Consider the following 12,032-nt stretch of genomic DNA (forward strand, 5'->3'; position numbering starts at 1 on the left):
TCAGCCTAGCCCATCTACTTGCTTCCACACTGGCCCCACCCCCACCATGTGCATGCTTGTGTGCTAAGTTGCCTCAGTTGTATCTGACTCTTTGCAGCCCTATGGACTGTAGCCCACCAGGCTCCTCTATCCATGGGGATTCTCCAGGCAAGAATACTGGAGTGGGTTACCATGTCCTCCTCCAAGATGTCTTCCCAACCCTGGGATCAAATCCCCACATCTCTCATGTCACCTGCATTGGCAGGCGGGTTCTTTAACCACCGTCATCGCACTTGGCATAAGGCCCAAATCCATCCAATCCCTACCTGAGCGGGCCTCCACGGCCTCTCTGAAGGCATCCTCTCCCTCCCGCTACTCCAGGGCTGAGCTGCAGCCTCACTGGCCTGTGGTCAGTGCCCGCCACTCTAGGCTTGGTCCCCACCTGGATCTCCGCCTGAAACCTTCTCCACATCTTCAACTGCCTGGCTCCTCCTCCTTCACGTCTCAAACCAGACGTTGGCTTCTCCAGGAAGCCTTTGGTCAACCCCATCTGAGTAGATCCCCCTCCACCTCTTGTCCTCCATCAGTGCAGCTGGTCTGTTTCCGTTGTGGCACTAACACAACCTGTAATGAAATATGTTTGTGTTTTCTTTTCCCACTGAGATGGCAAATCATGAAGGAAAGCACTGAGTCTTATACATCACAGGGCCCACCTTATAGTAGCATTTAATATAATGTTTGCAGGCCCCTGCTACCATGCTTGGCTCATTTAAATACTGACAAAACCAAGTGCTAGTGAGGGCATGGAACGATGGGAACTTCCATACCGCCTATGGGAGTGTGCAATGCCCCAACCACATTGGAGAGCAATTTCTCAGGCAGGTTTTATCAAGGCACACCGATGCTTTGGAGAAGGGAATAGCAGCCCACTCCAGTGCTCTTGCCTGGAGAATTTCATGGATGAGGAGCCTGGCGGGCTGTAGTCCATAGGGTTGCAAAGAGTCATACACACTGAGCATGCATGCACAGACATTTACCATATGAGCGAGCAATTCCACTCCTAGATACTCACCCAAGAGAGAGACAATTGTATGATGTATGAGTCTTTATCATGCAAAGACTTGTACACAAGTACTGTAGGCTTGTTCATCACAGCCCAAAACTGAAAACAAACCAAACATCCGTTTAGAACAGGCAAGAACGCTGTACCCCCATGAGCCAACTCAGTAGGGGAGGAGGCAGCCCCAGGAGACGGCTGAGAATCCTCACCAAGTGACAGGGCTTAATTCCCAGGAGTGTTGAACACATGTGGCTTGGATGAAGACCGGGCAGATAGAGGGCAGGCATGGATGGGAGTGTCCCTGGAGTTGCACTCTCTGGACACGTGCTACCTGGCCTGAAAGCAGGGACTGGCCGCTTGCGAGAACTGGCCTTGCTGCTGCCTGGGTGTACAGGATTCTTGCAAAATGCCAATTAAGACATTTGACCCAAATTCGGATAAAAGCCTTTTTCCTGTGTCAAGTTGAGCTAATAATATACATTTATTCATAATTTATGAGGCCTAGTAAGTGGTAACAATTAAGGAAAAGGCCTGGATAAAACCTATTTCTCTTCAGTGTCACGCAGGCCTCTTTCTGTTCTTGAAGGAGGTTCCACCCATCTCTGCCTGCCATGAAACTCTGCTGTTTTATATTATGTTTAAATTTGTCACCATTCCTGCTTGCTGCCATTTATTGAGCACTTACCAAGCCAAGTTATAACATTGCCTCATTTAATATTAACTGTATGAGACAGGTGTTATTGTCCCATTTTACAGATGAGATAGTTGAGCCTCAAAGAGGTTAAGGGTCTTGCCCAAGGCATCACAGCTGGTGCATGGGGATTGTGATTCATAGATGCTGGGACCCCAGTGTCTATGGTATCCTGTTTCTGTGTCAGCCTCCCCCAACTCAGGCTGTTTCTGAATCTGCAAGGCACCCTTCTATTGATAACTTTTTTTTAAAAATTTCTTGGTTGCTCCCAGTGGCATGCAGGATCTTAATTCCTTGCATTGGAAGCTTGGAGTCTAACCACTGGATCTGTGGGGAAGTCCCTTGGTAACTGTTAAACCTGGGAGACCAGGGTGAGAAAGTGATCACTTTCTGAGTCTGTCGTCTGGGTTAGGCTGAGAATCTGCATTGTTTCCATCAGGTTCCCAGGTGGTTCTGCCCCTGCTGATCCTGGGACCACACTCTGAGAAGCACCGGTTTAGTCGGTGCTGTTACCAGGTCCTTCCTGACTTTCTTCTACCCGACCCACCACTTATGGCCTTCTAGACCTCCTATGTATTGGTGCTGTGTTCTCATATATATTATCATGAACAGTGTGTGGCTTGAGTCTGTCTCATTCTTTTTACACATGTGGGATAGTATTTTACCTGCCGATGTTCTGCAGTTTAGATTTAACATGATATGGAGAACATACATAATGCCCTCATTCTTTTCAACAGCACTGTAATATCCCATGATATAGATGGTTATAGTTTTACTTATCTATTGTCTGCTGATGGGTGATCTTCTACCTTTTTAAACAAGACAATTATTTCTGGGAACCTGGGTGAGTGTTTTTCTAGAATGCAGCAATCACTCAGTGATGTCAGTTCTTGCTTTTTGTTGTTTCATTATTCATATAGAAGGATTGTTGCCTTCTAGAAATCCCCTTTCAAATGGGAACAGTTATAGAAAGGAGTAGATCTCTATTTACAGGTTGTAATCGAGTTTTCAACCAAATATTTCTGGGAAGAGATAAGAGGTCCTCTGTGGGCAGGGCTTTGAGGGATGTAAAGGAGTGTGGAGGAGAAGGGAAGATATAGCAGGCAGGGGCATTTGTAATGCTAGAGCCTGACCTACCTCCTGGTAGCTTCAACAGTTGCAAGAGGATGAGGTAGATCTTTCCATTTCTTGGTCACTTGGCAAAATCAGGCCCTAGACAAAGGCAGCCAAGGGTTCAGACTGGCAGCATCCTAAGTAGGAGGGTCCCTTCTTGGGTCTAGCCAGGCTCAGCTCTGACCCACCTCCTTTCTACCTGTCTCCTCAGGGTGGGGGATCTGGGGAGGAACAACTCTGCGCTGACTTTCCGGAGCTCGACCTCTCCCAGCTGGATGCCAGCGACTTTGACTCAGCCACCTGCTTTGAGGAGCTGCAGTGGTGCCCAGAGAACTCTGAAACCGACCCCAGCGAGTATAGCCCTGATGACTCGGAGCTCTTCCAGGTATGCCCTCCGAACTTCACCACCGTCTGCCTCACCGTGCCTCTCTCTGCCCTTGAAAGCCTGGCTCTGCCCTGAGTCACCTTTTTCCACTTGCTCATGCAAAGAAGTCTCTTCATCCACTCTGGCTATTGGGACCCTGTCTGTCGTCCTGGGTCTGCACTTGGTCTTGGGCAGCTCTTGTCCTCTCAGAGGCAGTATTATTGCCTCTGGGAAGTGGGGATTGGAAAGAGCTACTTTCTCCTTGCCCCTAGTCAGAACTGAGTCTCTCTGTGAGCCAGAGCGAGTTCCTCCCTTCCTTGAGTGATCGCACTGAACTCTCTTTCCCACCCTGTGAAGCAAGTGAGATTATCTCCCAATTTTACAGATGAGGAAACTGAGGCTTGGAGAAGTTTAGCTACATGCCTAGGGCGATTTACCCTGTCAGTAGCTGAACTAGATTGAAACAAAGTTTGCCTGCCTCCTAAGCCAGAGCTTTATAATCATGCTGATGCCATAATGGGACTGACTCCCATTCTCTGTGGCAGGACTGTCCCTGTGTGTGTATATTTACTCACGTAATTTTATTAACAACTCTCATACAGGAGTGTATTTATCTCCATATTTCCATTGGTGCCTAGAGGTTCTGTATTTATTTGTTTTTTTCTTTATTTTTATTTAAAACAATTTTTTAAATTGGAGGATAATTGCTTTACTGTGTTGTATTGATTTCTGCCATACGACAATGCAAATCAGTCATAATTATATATATATATATATATATATATATATCTGTGTGTGTGTGTGTGTGTGTGTATTCTCTCCTTCTTGAGCCTCCCTCCCCCCCTCCCACAGAGGGTCTTTAAGAAGAAGTAATGCCAGGACCTGCAGTTCATATCTATGCCTCTTCCCCTGTGAGCCCCAGTCTTGGAGGCATGTTTCCTTTAAGAAGGGCTCTAATGTGGGATAATGTGATGTCTGGGATTTGCTTCAGAATAAAGCAATCCCTGCATGCATTTGCATGTGTGGGTGTGTAGCATGGAGAGTAATAGGTGAAATAAAATTGGCCTTGTTGAAGCTGGGTAATGAGTACATTTGGAGTTATTATTCTTCCCTTGAATATGCTCCTCTATAAACATTGGAGGAAGAATGCATATCTCCCTGTGCCTATCTGACAATATAATAATAATAATAGCAATAACAATAACATACCGTGTGCCAAGTCAGTATGCCATGAGCATCCTCTCAAATAGTTCTCCTGACAAATTGTATCATTCCTTCTAGAAATGTTTATGGAGCTCCCTATGTGTGTCAGACACTGCATTCAACAGTGGACTCTACGGTCTAGAGGGAAGACTGACCTTAGATCAGGTAATACATAGACAAACAGTGGTCACTAGTGACACGGGCACAATAAGAATTAACCTGGGATGAGGAGCATCTGAAGAAACTGGGTGGTCAGGAAAGTTCTTTCTAAGAGGAGATGCTTCAGCTGAAGGAGGACAAAGGAGCCTCATGATGATCCCAGAGCTAGGAAGCAGAAAAACTTGCTGTGTTGGGGAACCGAAGGGCTGGAGGGCAGTAGCTAAAGGGAAGGTGTCAGGAAATGGGGGGTGGGGATGGGCTAGTCAGGGGCCAGATTATGCATGCTCTTCTGGGTCATATTAGTGAAAGTGATAGCCGCTCAGCTGTGTCTGACTTTTTGCAACCCCATTGTCTGTAACCCACCAGGCTCCTCCGTCCATTGAATTATCCAGGCAAGAATAGTGGAGTGGGTTGCCATGCCCTTCTCCATGGGAACTTCCTGACCCAGGGATAGAATCTGGGACTCCTGCATTGCAAGCAAATTCTTTACTGTCTGAGCCACCAGGGAAGGAGTTGGATTTTCCCCAAGATTATTCTAACCTATCAGTAAAAAAAACTATCAGTAACCCATTTTACAGATGAGAAAAGTGATGCTTAGAGAGGTTAAGTAACTTGCCCAAGGCCACACAGTTAGGAAGGGTCAGTGTGTTTACTCTAATGTAGGAACCCAGCCCCCTCACTGTTGTATGAGGATCAGCAGGACTGGGCTCTGGTTCTGGCTCCTTCTGCAGCCTCCATTCTTTCTCACAACAATGGGGTAAACTGCTCTCTGCTATTCCCTCCCTCAGAGTGGGGCCACCTTCCAGGGAACACTTTCAGGTTATGGAGAACTGATGAGCGAGAGGGATTTGGATGCTGCCTAAAGACCATCCCTGATAGCTCAGTTGGTAAAGAATCCACCTACAATGCAGGAGACCTTGGTTTGATCCCTGAGTCGGGAAGATCCGCTGGAGAAGGGGTAGGCTACTCACTCCAGTGTTCTTGGGCTTCCCTTGTGGCTCAGCTGGTAAAGAATCCACCTGCAATGTGAGAGACCTGGGTTGGATCCCTGGGTTGGGAAGATCCCCTAGAGGAGGGAAAGGCCACCCACTCCAGTGTTCTGGCCTAGAGAATTCCATGGACTGTTATAGTCCATGGTGTCACAAAGAGTTGGACACAACTAAGCGACTTTCACTCAGCAATTTAGCAACTTAAAGACCATCCCCACCTAAACTGTACAGGCCCCACCTACTCAGAGACCGGCCAGACCCAGTAGTAAGCTCCTGCCAGGAGCCTACTATGTGCATGAAATGGCCTCAGACACAAGTCAGCCTGGTGTGGCCCTTGGGCTCTGCACAGCAAGGGAGGCAGAAGAATCTCCAGAGATGGTCAGGACTGTGCGTACCCTGCCTCTCTCCCCTTCATGCCCTGCATTCCATAACCTGTGCCACCCATCACACCCCAGTGCCCCTCTGTGAGGGTGATTAGATGATCAGTGCCTGATTCCTCCCCGGCCCCCTCCCCACCCCTGGAGCTTGGGGGCTGATACAACACTGTAAATTGTCATGGTCCCAGGCTGTGCACAGAGACCGGCACTTTCTTTGGGCTTAAAAAAATATTTATATGAATACATCCTTCAACACCCAGCTCTCATGTTAGCTCTTCCTCAGGCAGGTGGTCAGTCACTTCCTCTCTGGGCTCCCGTCCTGTGCATGCATGTGATCTTCAGAATTCAAGCTCCTTGAGGACAAGCAGTATTTTGTTCTTCTGTGAGGCCCTTGCACATTGAATTGAAAAGACTCGGTCATAGGTGGTGAATGAAGAAACTGATTGCAATGTTTTCTTTCCTGCCAAGGACCAGACATGACCCATTCTGAAGTCCTTGAGCTGGAATTCAGAGCCCAGAGGTTCTAATATGCCCTGCCACTGACTGGGACAGAGTCCTCATTTGACCAGCGGCAGTCGTATAGCCATGCTGCCTTGTGTCAGAGCCATGTTCTCACAAGTCAGGTGGCACCATTGCTATGGAAACAGAGAGTGGAGAACAGCTATCCTTACAAGAGCTGACAACTGCCCCCGGAGGCAGGGACAGTACCTTCTGTTTGTGTGCCCAGAGTACTGGGGCCAGGGCCACAGTAGGCTAAACTTAGTAAATATTTTTGGAGGAGGCAGGCGTTTGGTTCTGTCACCATGTGCTGTGTGGCCTTGGGCTAGTAGCTCTTCCCTGTTGGGCCTCAGTTTCCCTGGGTGAGAAATGAGGAATGAGCACGGATTAGATCAGCGGTCCTTAATCTGTTGTAGGGAGAGCACCACTGGGTCCTTTTTAGACTCCTGTGACATCTGTGGACTGACCCCCAGAAAAAAGGAAGGGAAACTGACTTCCTGGGTTTCCTGCACCCCAGTGAATGGGGGACAATCTCTGAGTGTTCTTCTGCCCCTGGGAGCCTGAACTCTGTTCTTTTGTCATTCCCTCAAGCCCCTCTAGGTGCTCAGAATGAAGGTTCTCCCTCTGGTTTCTTGAAGGTTCCTTTTTCTCCAGCCTCAGAGCGCTCAGGAAGATTGGGGGTGGGGCCAAGCCTATTAATATCCCTTCCTCAGCTGATTAACTCTCCATTAATTTGCACTCCGTTTCTAAGCAGAGCTGGGAGAGCTGAGCTAATGGGCCTGGAAAGAGGAGAGGGGCGGTGTGGCTCCCTGTGATATATTATCCTGGGGTGCTGGTGGGACCATGCCGAGGGCAGGGCTGGACTCTCTTCCCAGTCAGAGTCAGGACCCCTGACCCTGCCTGGCTGTTGCGAACTGGACCTGCTAAAGGAGGGCTGAGGACAGAGCGAGAAGGCCTTCTGTTAGTCATTTTGTTTTTGCCTAACCTGCTGGGGCTCCTTGGGGGTCTCTACCATCTGGTATTCATTTCAGCACCATGCTGAGTACCTAGTAAGTCCTTGATCATCCTCCCTACCCGCTCCCAACTTGCTGTGCAATATTGACAAGTCTCTCCTGGACCTTCATTCCCCCCACCACAAAAAAGAACGGCAAATAGGCTTCCCGTTGAATTCCAACCCAGATGATCCACATTGTTGCCTGGAGGGTTGTGTTAAGAAAGGGCGTGGATGGAACATTGGGTGGGGGCATGAGGGCATGCTAGCTGCATGTTTGACTTCCCTGGTCTCTGTGTGACCCCCACGGGCCCTTCCAGCTCTTGATACTTGTGATAATTCAGAATATCTCTGGGCCTTTTTCCTCTGGCTGTGAAAGCAGGACCCCTCCTTCTTTCCAGTGCTGATGACACTGAATGATTTCTGAATAACTTCACTCTGGAATGGGTACTTTGAGACTCTAATCTCCCCAGTGGTCAGAGTTCATTGTTTGGTTCACTCATTCTTCCATTCATCAAATCTGCCTGGAGCCTCCCACGCCCCAGGCACTGAGCTAGGCGAGGAACAATTCACAGAGCCCTTGTGTGGCTGCCTCCAGACCAGCCTCCCTAGTAACCCTTGGAAGGAAACTGACTGGGGATCAGGTCTTCCCCCAAAGCTGCAAGGCTTAGAAATGGGAAATGACTTGCCCAAGGTCACCCTGTCAGTGGTAGAGTGCCCCTCAGTCAACCCCAAGAGTGGTCGTTGAGCCCCAGGTCCAAGATCTTAACTCCCCATCAGGCTGGACATTATTGCTCAGGAAACACAGGTTTGGGGGTCCGGCCTGTGGATAGGGATTTGGGCTGCCACTTGAGCCCTGTTGCATTCCTGAACCGGAGTTCCTGGACCTGCCCTTGGACCCCCATCCTGGGGGCCCTGGTCAGGCTAAACTGAAACCTTCCTTTGACCTTTCTTTTATTCTTGGCTGTCTTGCAAAGTCACAACCACATTTGTTCTCTTTTCCCATGTCCCCCTTTGAATTACTCAACTGCTTCACTGGCTGCAAGGCCTGGAACAGATTTAGTGCAGCCAAAAGGCCGTCACGGGATGTGTATTTCAGATGAACTTCCTGAAGAAAGGATAAACAGCCTGACCTGGGATGGGAAAGAGCGCTGGTTAAGACATCATGTGACAGACAGGCCTCCTGCCAGAACAAGCCCAGTAGCTGGGCTTTATTGAGTGGGACACTCAGTGCCTCACCTGGAAGCAGGGTGATCTCCGCGCAGGGCTGGTGGGCTGGGAGTGTGCATGCTAACCCTCGTGTCAGAGATCTGAGACATCAGGGAAGGAAACTGGTCAGTTCATCTGTGTGTGCTATGCTCTGTGTCAGCCCTGCCTCTGCCCTGGATTTGCTGTGTGAATGAATGAAATGTACCCAGGGCATGTTGGTCAACCTCCATAAGCCTCAGTTTCCTCAAATGCAAAATGGCAATTAGAATAGTACCCCACCCCCCTTCTAGGTTTGTCATAGCTTTTCTTCCAAGGAGCAAGCATCTTTTAATTTCATGGCTGCAGTCACCATCTAACATGACAGTAGACTTTTTGCTGACAAAGGTCCGTAGTCAAAGCTGTGGTTTTTCCAGTAGTCATGTATGGATGTGTGAATTGGACCATAAAGAAGGCTGAACACCAAAGACTTGATGCTTTTGAACTGTGGTGTTGGAGAAGACTCTTGAGAGTCTCTTGGACTGCAAGGAGATCAAACCAGTCCATCCTAAAGGAAATCAATCCTGAATATTCACTGGAAGGATGGATGCTGAAGCTGAAGCTCCAATACTTTGGCCACATGATGCAAAGAGTCGACTCCTTAGAAAAGACCCTGATGCTGGGAAAGATTGAAGGCTGGAGAAGAAGGGGGTGACAGAGGATGAGATGATTGGATGGTGTCACTGACTCAATGGACATGAGTTTGAGCAAGCTCTGGGAGATGCTGAAGGACAGGGAAGCCTGGCGTGCTGCAGTCCATGGGGTCACGAAGAGTTCGACATGACTGAGCGACTGAACAACAACCCCACCCCCACAAGAGTTATTGTGGGGTTTACCTGAGGCAGTATTTACAAAGCCTTTCTATTTCTTTCATCAGCCAAACCCTTTGTCCCTGGCCTTGGCACTGGGTTTTCACTCTGCCTGGAATCATCTTTCCTCAGCTGTTTGCCTGGCTGGTACCCTCTCATCTTTCAAGCCTAAGTTTCAGTATTAGCTGCTCAGAGCAGCCTTCTTTGACTGCTGTAAATAGCCTATAAATCTTTACCGCATTCTTATTCTGCATCACAGCTTCCTTTTATTTTTTTCCCAAGCTTTCTCACTCTCTGAAATGATCTAGTTTTGTTTCCTTGTTTAACTCTTTTCTCTACTGGAGGGTAAACTCCATGAGCTACTCGTCTGTATCACCAGTCTCCAATCATCGCCAAGCACAGAGTAGTGGTACATATGTGTTAGGAGAAGGAAGAGGGGGAAGGGGAGGGAAGGAATTGCCCACCGCCACAGCCATCATCATCACCATTACCCCAGACCACTATCGTCACCACCTTCATTATCACCATCATCATCATTATAGCAGGAGTCGTAGTAGTGGTAGTAGCAGTGGAGGTGATGGTAGTAGTAGTAATTAGTGCTTGTTATATGCCAGGCACTGTTTTCCTAGCATTTTACATATATTAACTCAGTCCTTGACAATAACCTTATGAAGTAGGTTCTGTTGTTACAGTTGGTAAATGTGAGATCTGGGATCCACCCCAGCTCCAGATCCCAAGCTCCTAGCCACCACAGTAACTGCCCTGCCGGTCCATGAGTGAATGAGGCTGCAGGCCCTGGGAACCGACAGGGGCATGGTAGCTCTTGTCCTGTTGCTCTGCTCATCACTGTCACGGTTGAACCTTGAAGCTTCCAGTCTTTCTACCAGCTGTCTGGGCCCCAGGGTCAGAGAGGCTGACCTGGGGCTGCCAGTGGCATAGACCAGCCCCAGTACTCTGTCCAGGAGTTTGGACACAGGAGGCTGTGGTATAAAGTGACTGTCCTTGGAGAAAGGGATGGGCATCCCCTGATTAGCATGTGACCCCAAGCCAAGGCCCTTTCTGTTACCACCTGCTGCCTGCTTGAAAATCTCTGATTCTTGGAGTCCATAGCAGATTTCTTGAGCATCTGCTTTCCTAGGAAACTGGGAAGATCTGAGCAGGTGTGGCGGGAGGGTGATGATGGTGGTGGTACAGCTGCAGGTACAGAGCAGATTTCTACCCAAAGTCACTGAGCCCAAGGCATTGGCTAACCATGTCCCCTCTCTGTCTCTCTGTTCACTGCAGATAATCGACAATGAGAATGAGGCCCTCCTGGCAGCGCTCACCAAAACCCTGGATGACATCCCTGAGGATGTTGTGAGTCTGGCTGCCTTGCCAGCCCTGGAGGATGGAGACACACCCTCCTGTGCTTCTGCATCACCTGTCCCCTCCTCTGCACCCCCCAGCCCCTCTCTGGAGGGGCCCCCTGCCTCGGCCCCTGAGGTGGACGAGCTCTCGCTGGTAAGAATCTGCTTCCAACTGAAGTGATGGTGGTGGCCTGAGATGTGGTGTGTGGTTGTAAGGGTGGTGGATGCAGGGAAACCAGCTCCAACCCCTGCAGGAATCTCTGTGCATCACTGGCAAGGGTTCAGGGCACACAGCCTGGACTGGTGGTGGGCAGCCTCCCTGGGCTTAACCTGCAACTCTGTAGGCCCTTTGGGATTTCATGGATTTACCCTAAGTGTGTGTTAAACCTTGAAATTAAATGCAAATATTTTCCACACACCCTTGTTGGCTCCAACAGTAAAGAATCTGCCTGCAATATGGGAGGCCTCGGTTCGATCCCTAGGTTGAGAAGATCCCCTGGAGAAGGGAAGGGAATGGCAATCCACTCCAGTATTCTTGCCTGGAGAATCCCCATGGACAGAGGAGCCTGGTGGGCTACAGTCCATGGGGTTGTAAAGAGTTGGACATGACTGAACGACTTTCATTTTCACACATATACACACAGTGAAAAATTCAAGCAGGAAGTATGGAGAGTTAAAAGCAAAACCTCCTTACCCGTCTCATAATGGCTTTTTCTTTCCCTGGATGTAACCATGGTTACTGATCTGTTGTGTGACTTTTCTCTTCTACTTTTTTTTTTAACGACAAAAAAGAGCCTCCATTACACAGCCTAAACCTTGCTTTTCTCAGTGAATTGTGTGGCATGGAAACTCTTTCAGATGAGCAGAGGTAGCTCTGTTTTATCCTTTTTGTCAGCTGCATAGTGTTCCCTATAAGAAGGTACCATAACTTCTTTTAACTAATCCTCTGGTTGGTGGATATGTGCATTGTTTCAACTCCTTTATTGTTCCATTGCCTTAGACTGTGTCCTTCACCAGGAGGAAGTGGATCCATTCCTAGAAAAGGAATTCCTGGGTCTTAATGTATGTGGTTTTTCAGTTTAGACAAGTACTTCCAGCCTGCCCTCCAAAGAGGTTGGACCGGTTCATACTCTGACCAGCAAAAGTTAAATGCTACCTGATTCAATGTGGAATGTGGAAATGTACGCATGGTGTTGCAGGTTTCTGGG

The 12,032-nt window shown here is 48.7% G+C and overlaps 1 protein-coding gene across 2 annotated transcripts in view; it reads left to right on the plus strand.

The window, feature by feature from the left end:
- The window catches only part of PPARGC1B (PPARG coactivator 1 beta), a 110,216-nt gene that overhangs the window by 78,750 nt on the left and 19,434 nt on the right, over window positions 1-12,032 (plus strand). Inside the window, exons 2-4 of one of the 2 annotated variants that reach the window (XM_070465632.1) lie at window positions 3,055-3,228; window positions 4,489-4,575; window positions 10,763-10,978. In XM_070465632.1, the coding sequence (XP_070321733.1) occupies window positions 3,055-3,228; window positions 4,489-4,575; window positions 10,763-10,978 (477 nt within the window). The remainder of the gene's footprint in view (window positions 1-3,054; window positions 3,229-4,488; window positions 4,576-10,762; window positions 10,979-12,032) is intronic. The other variant, XM_020885376.2, reaches the window with a different exon arrangement.

This window comes from Odocoileus virginianus, chromosome 3, assembly GCF_023699985.2.
Source record: "Odocoileus virginianus isolate 20LAN1187 ecotype Illinois chromosome 3, Ovbor_1.2, whole genome shotgun sequence".
NCBI classification, from domain to species: Eukaryota; Metazoa; Chordata; class Mammalia; order Artiodactyla; family Cervidae; genus Odocoileus; species Odocoileus virginianus.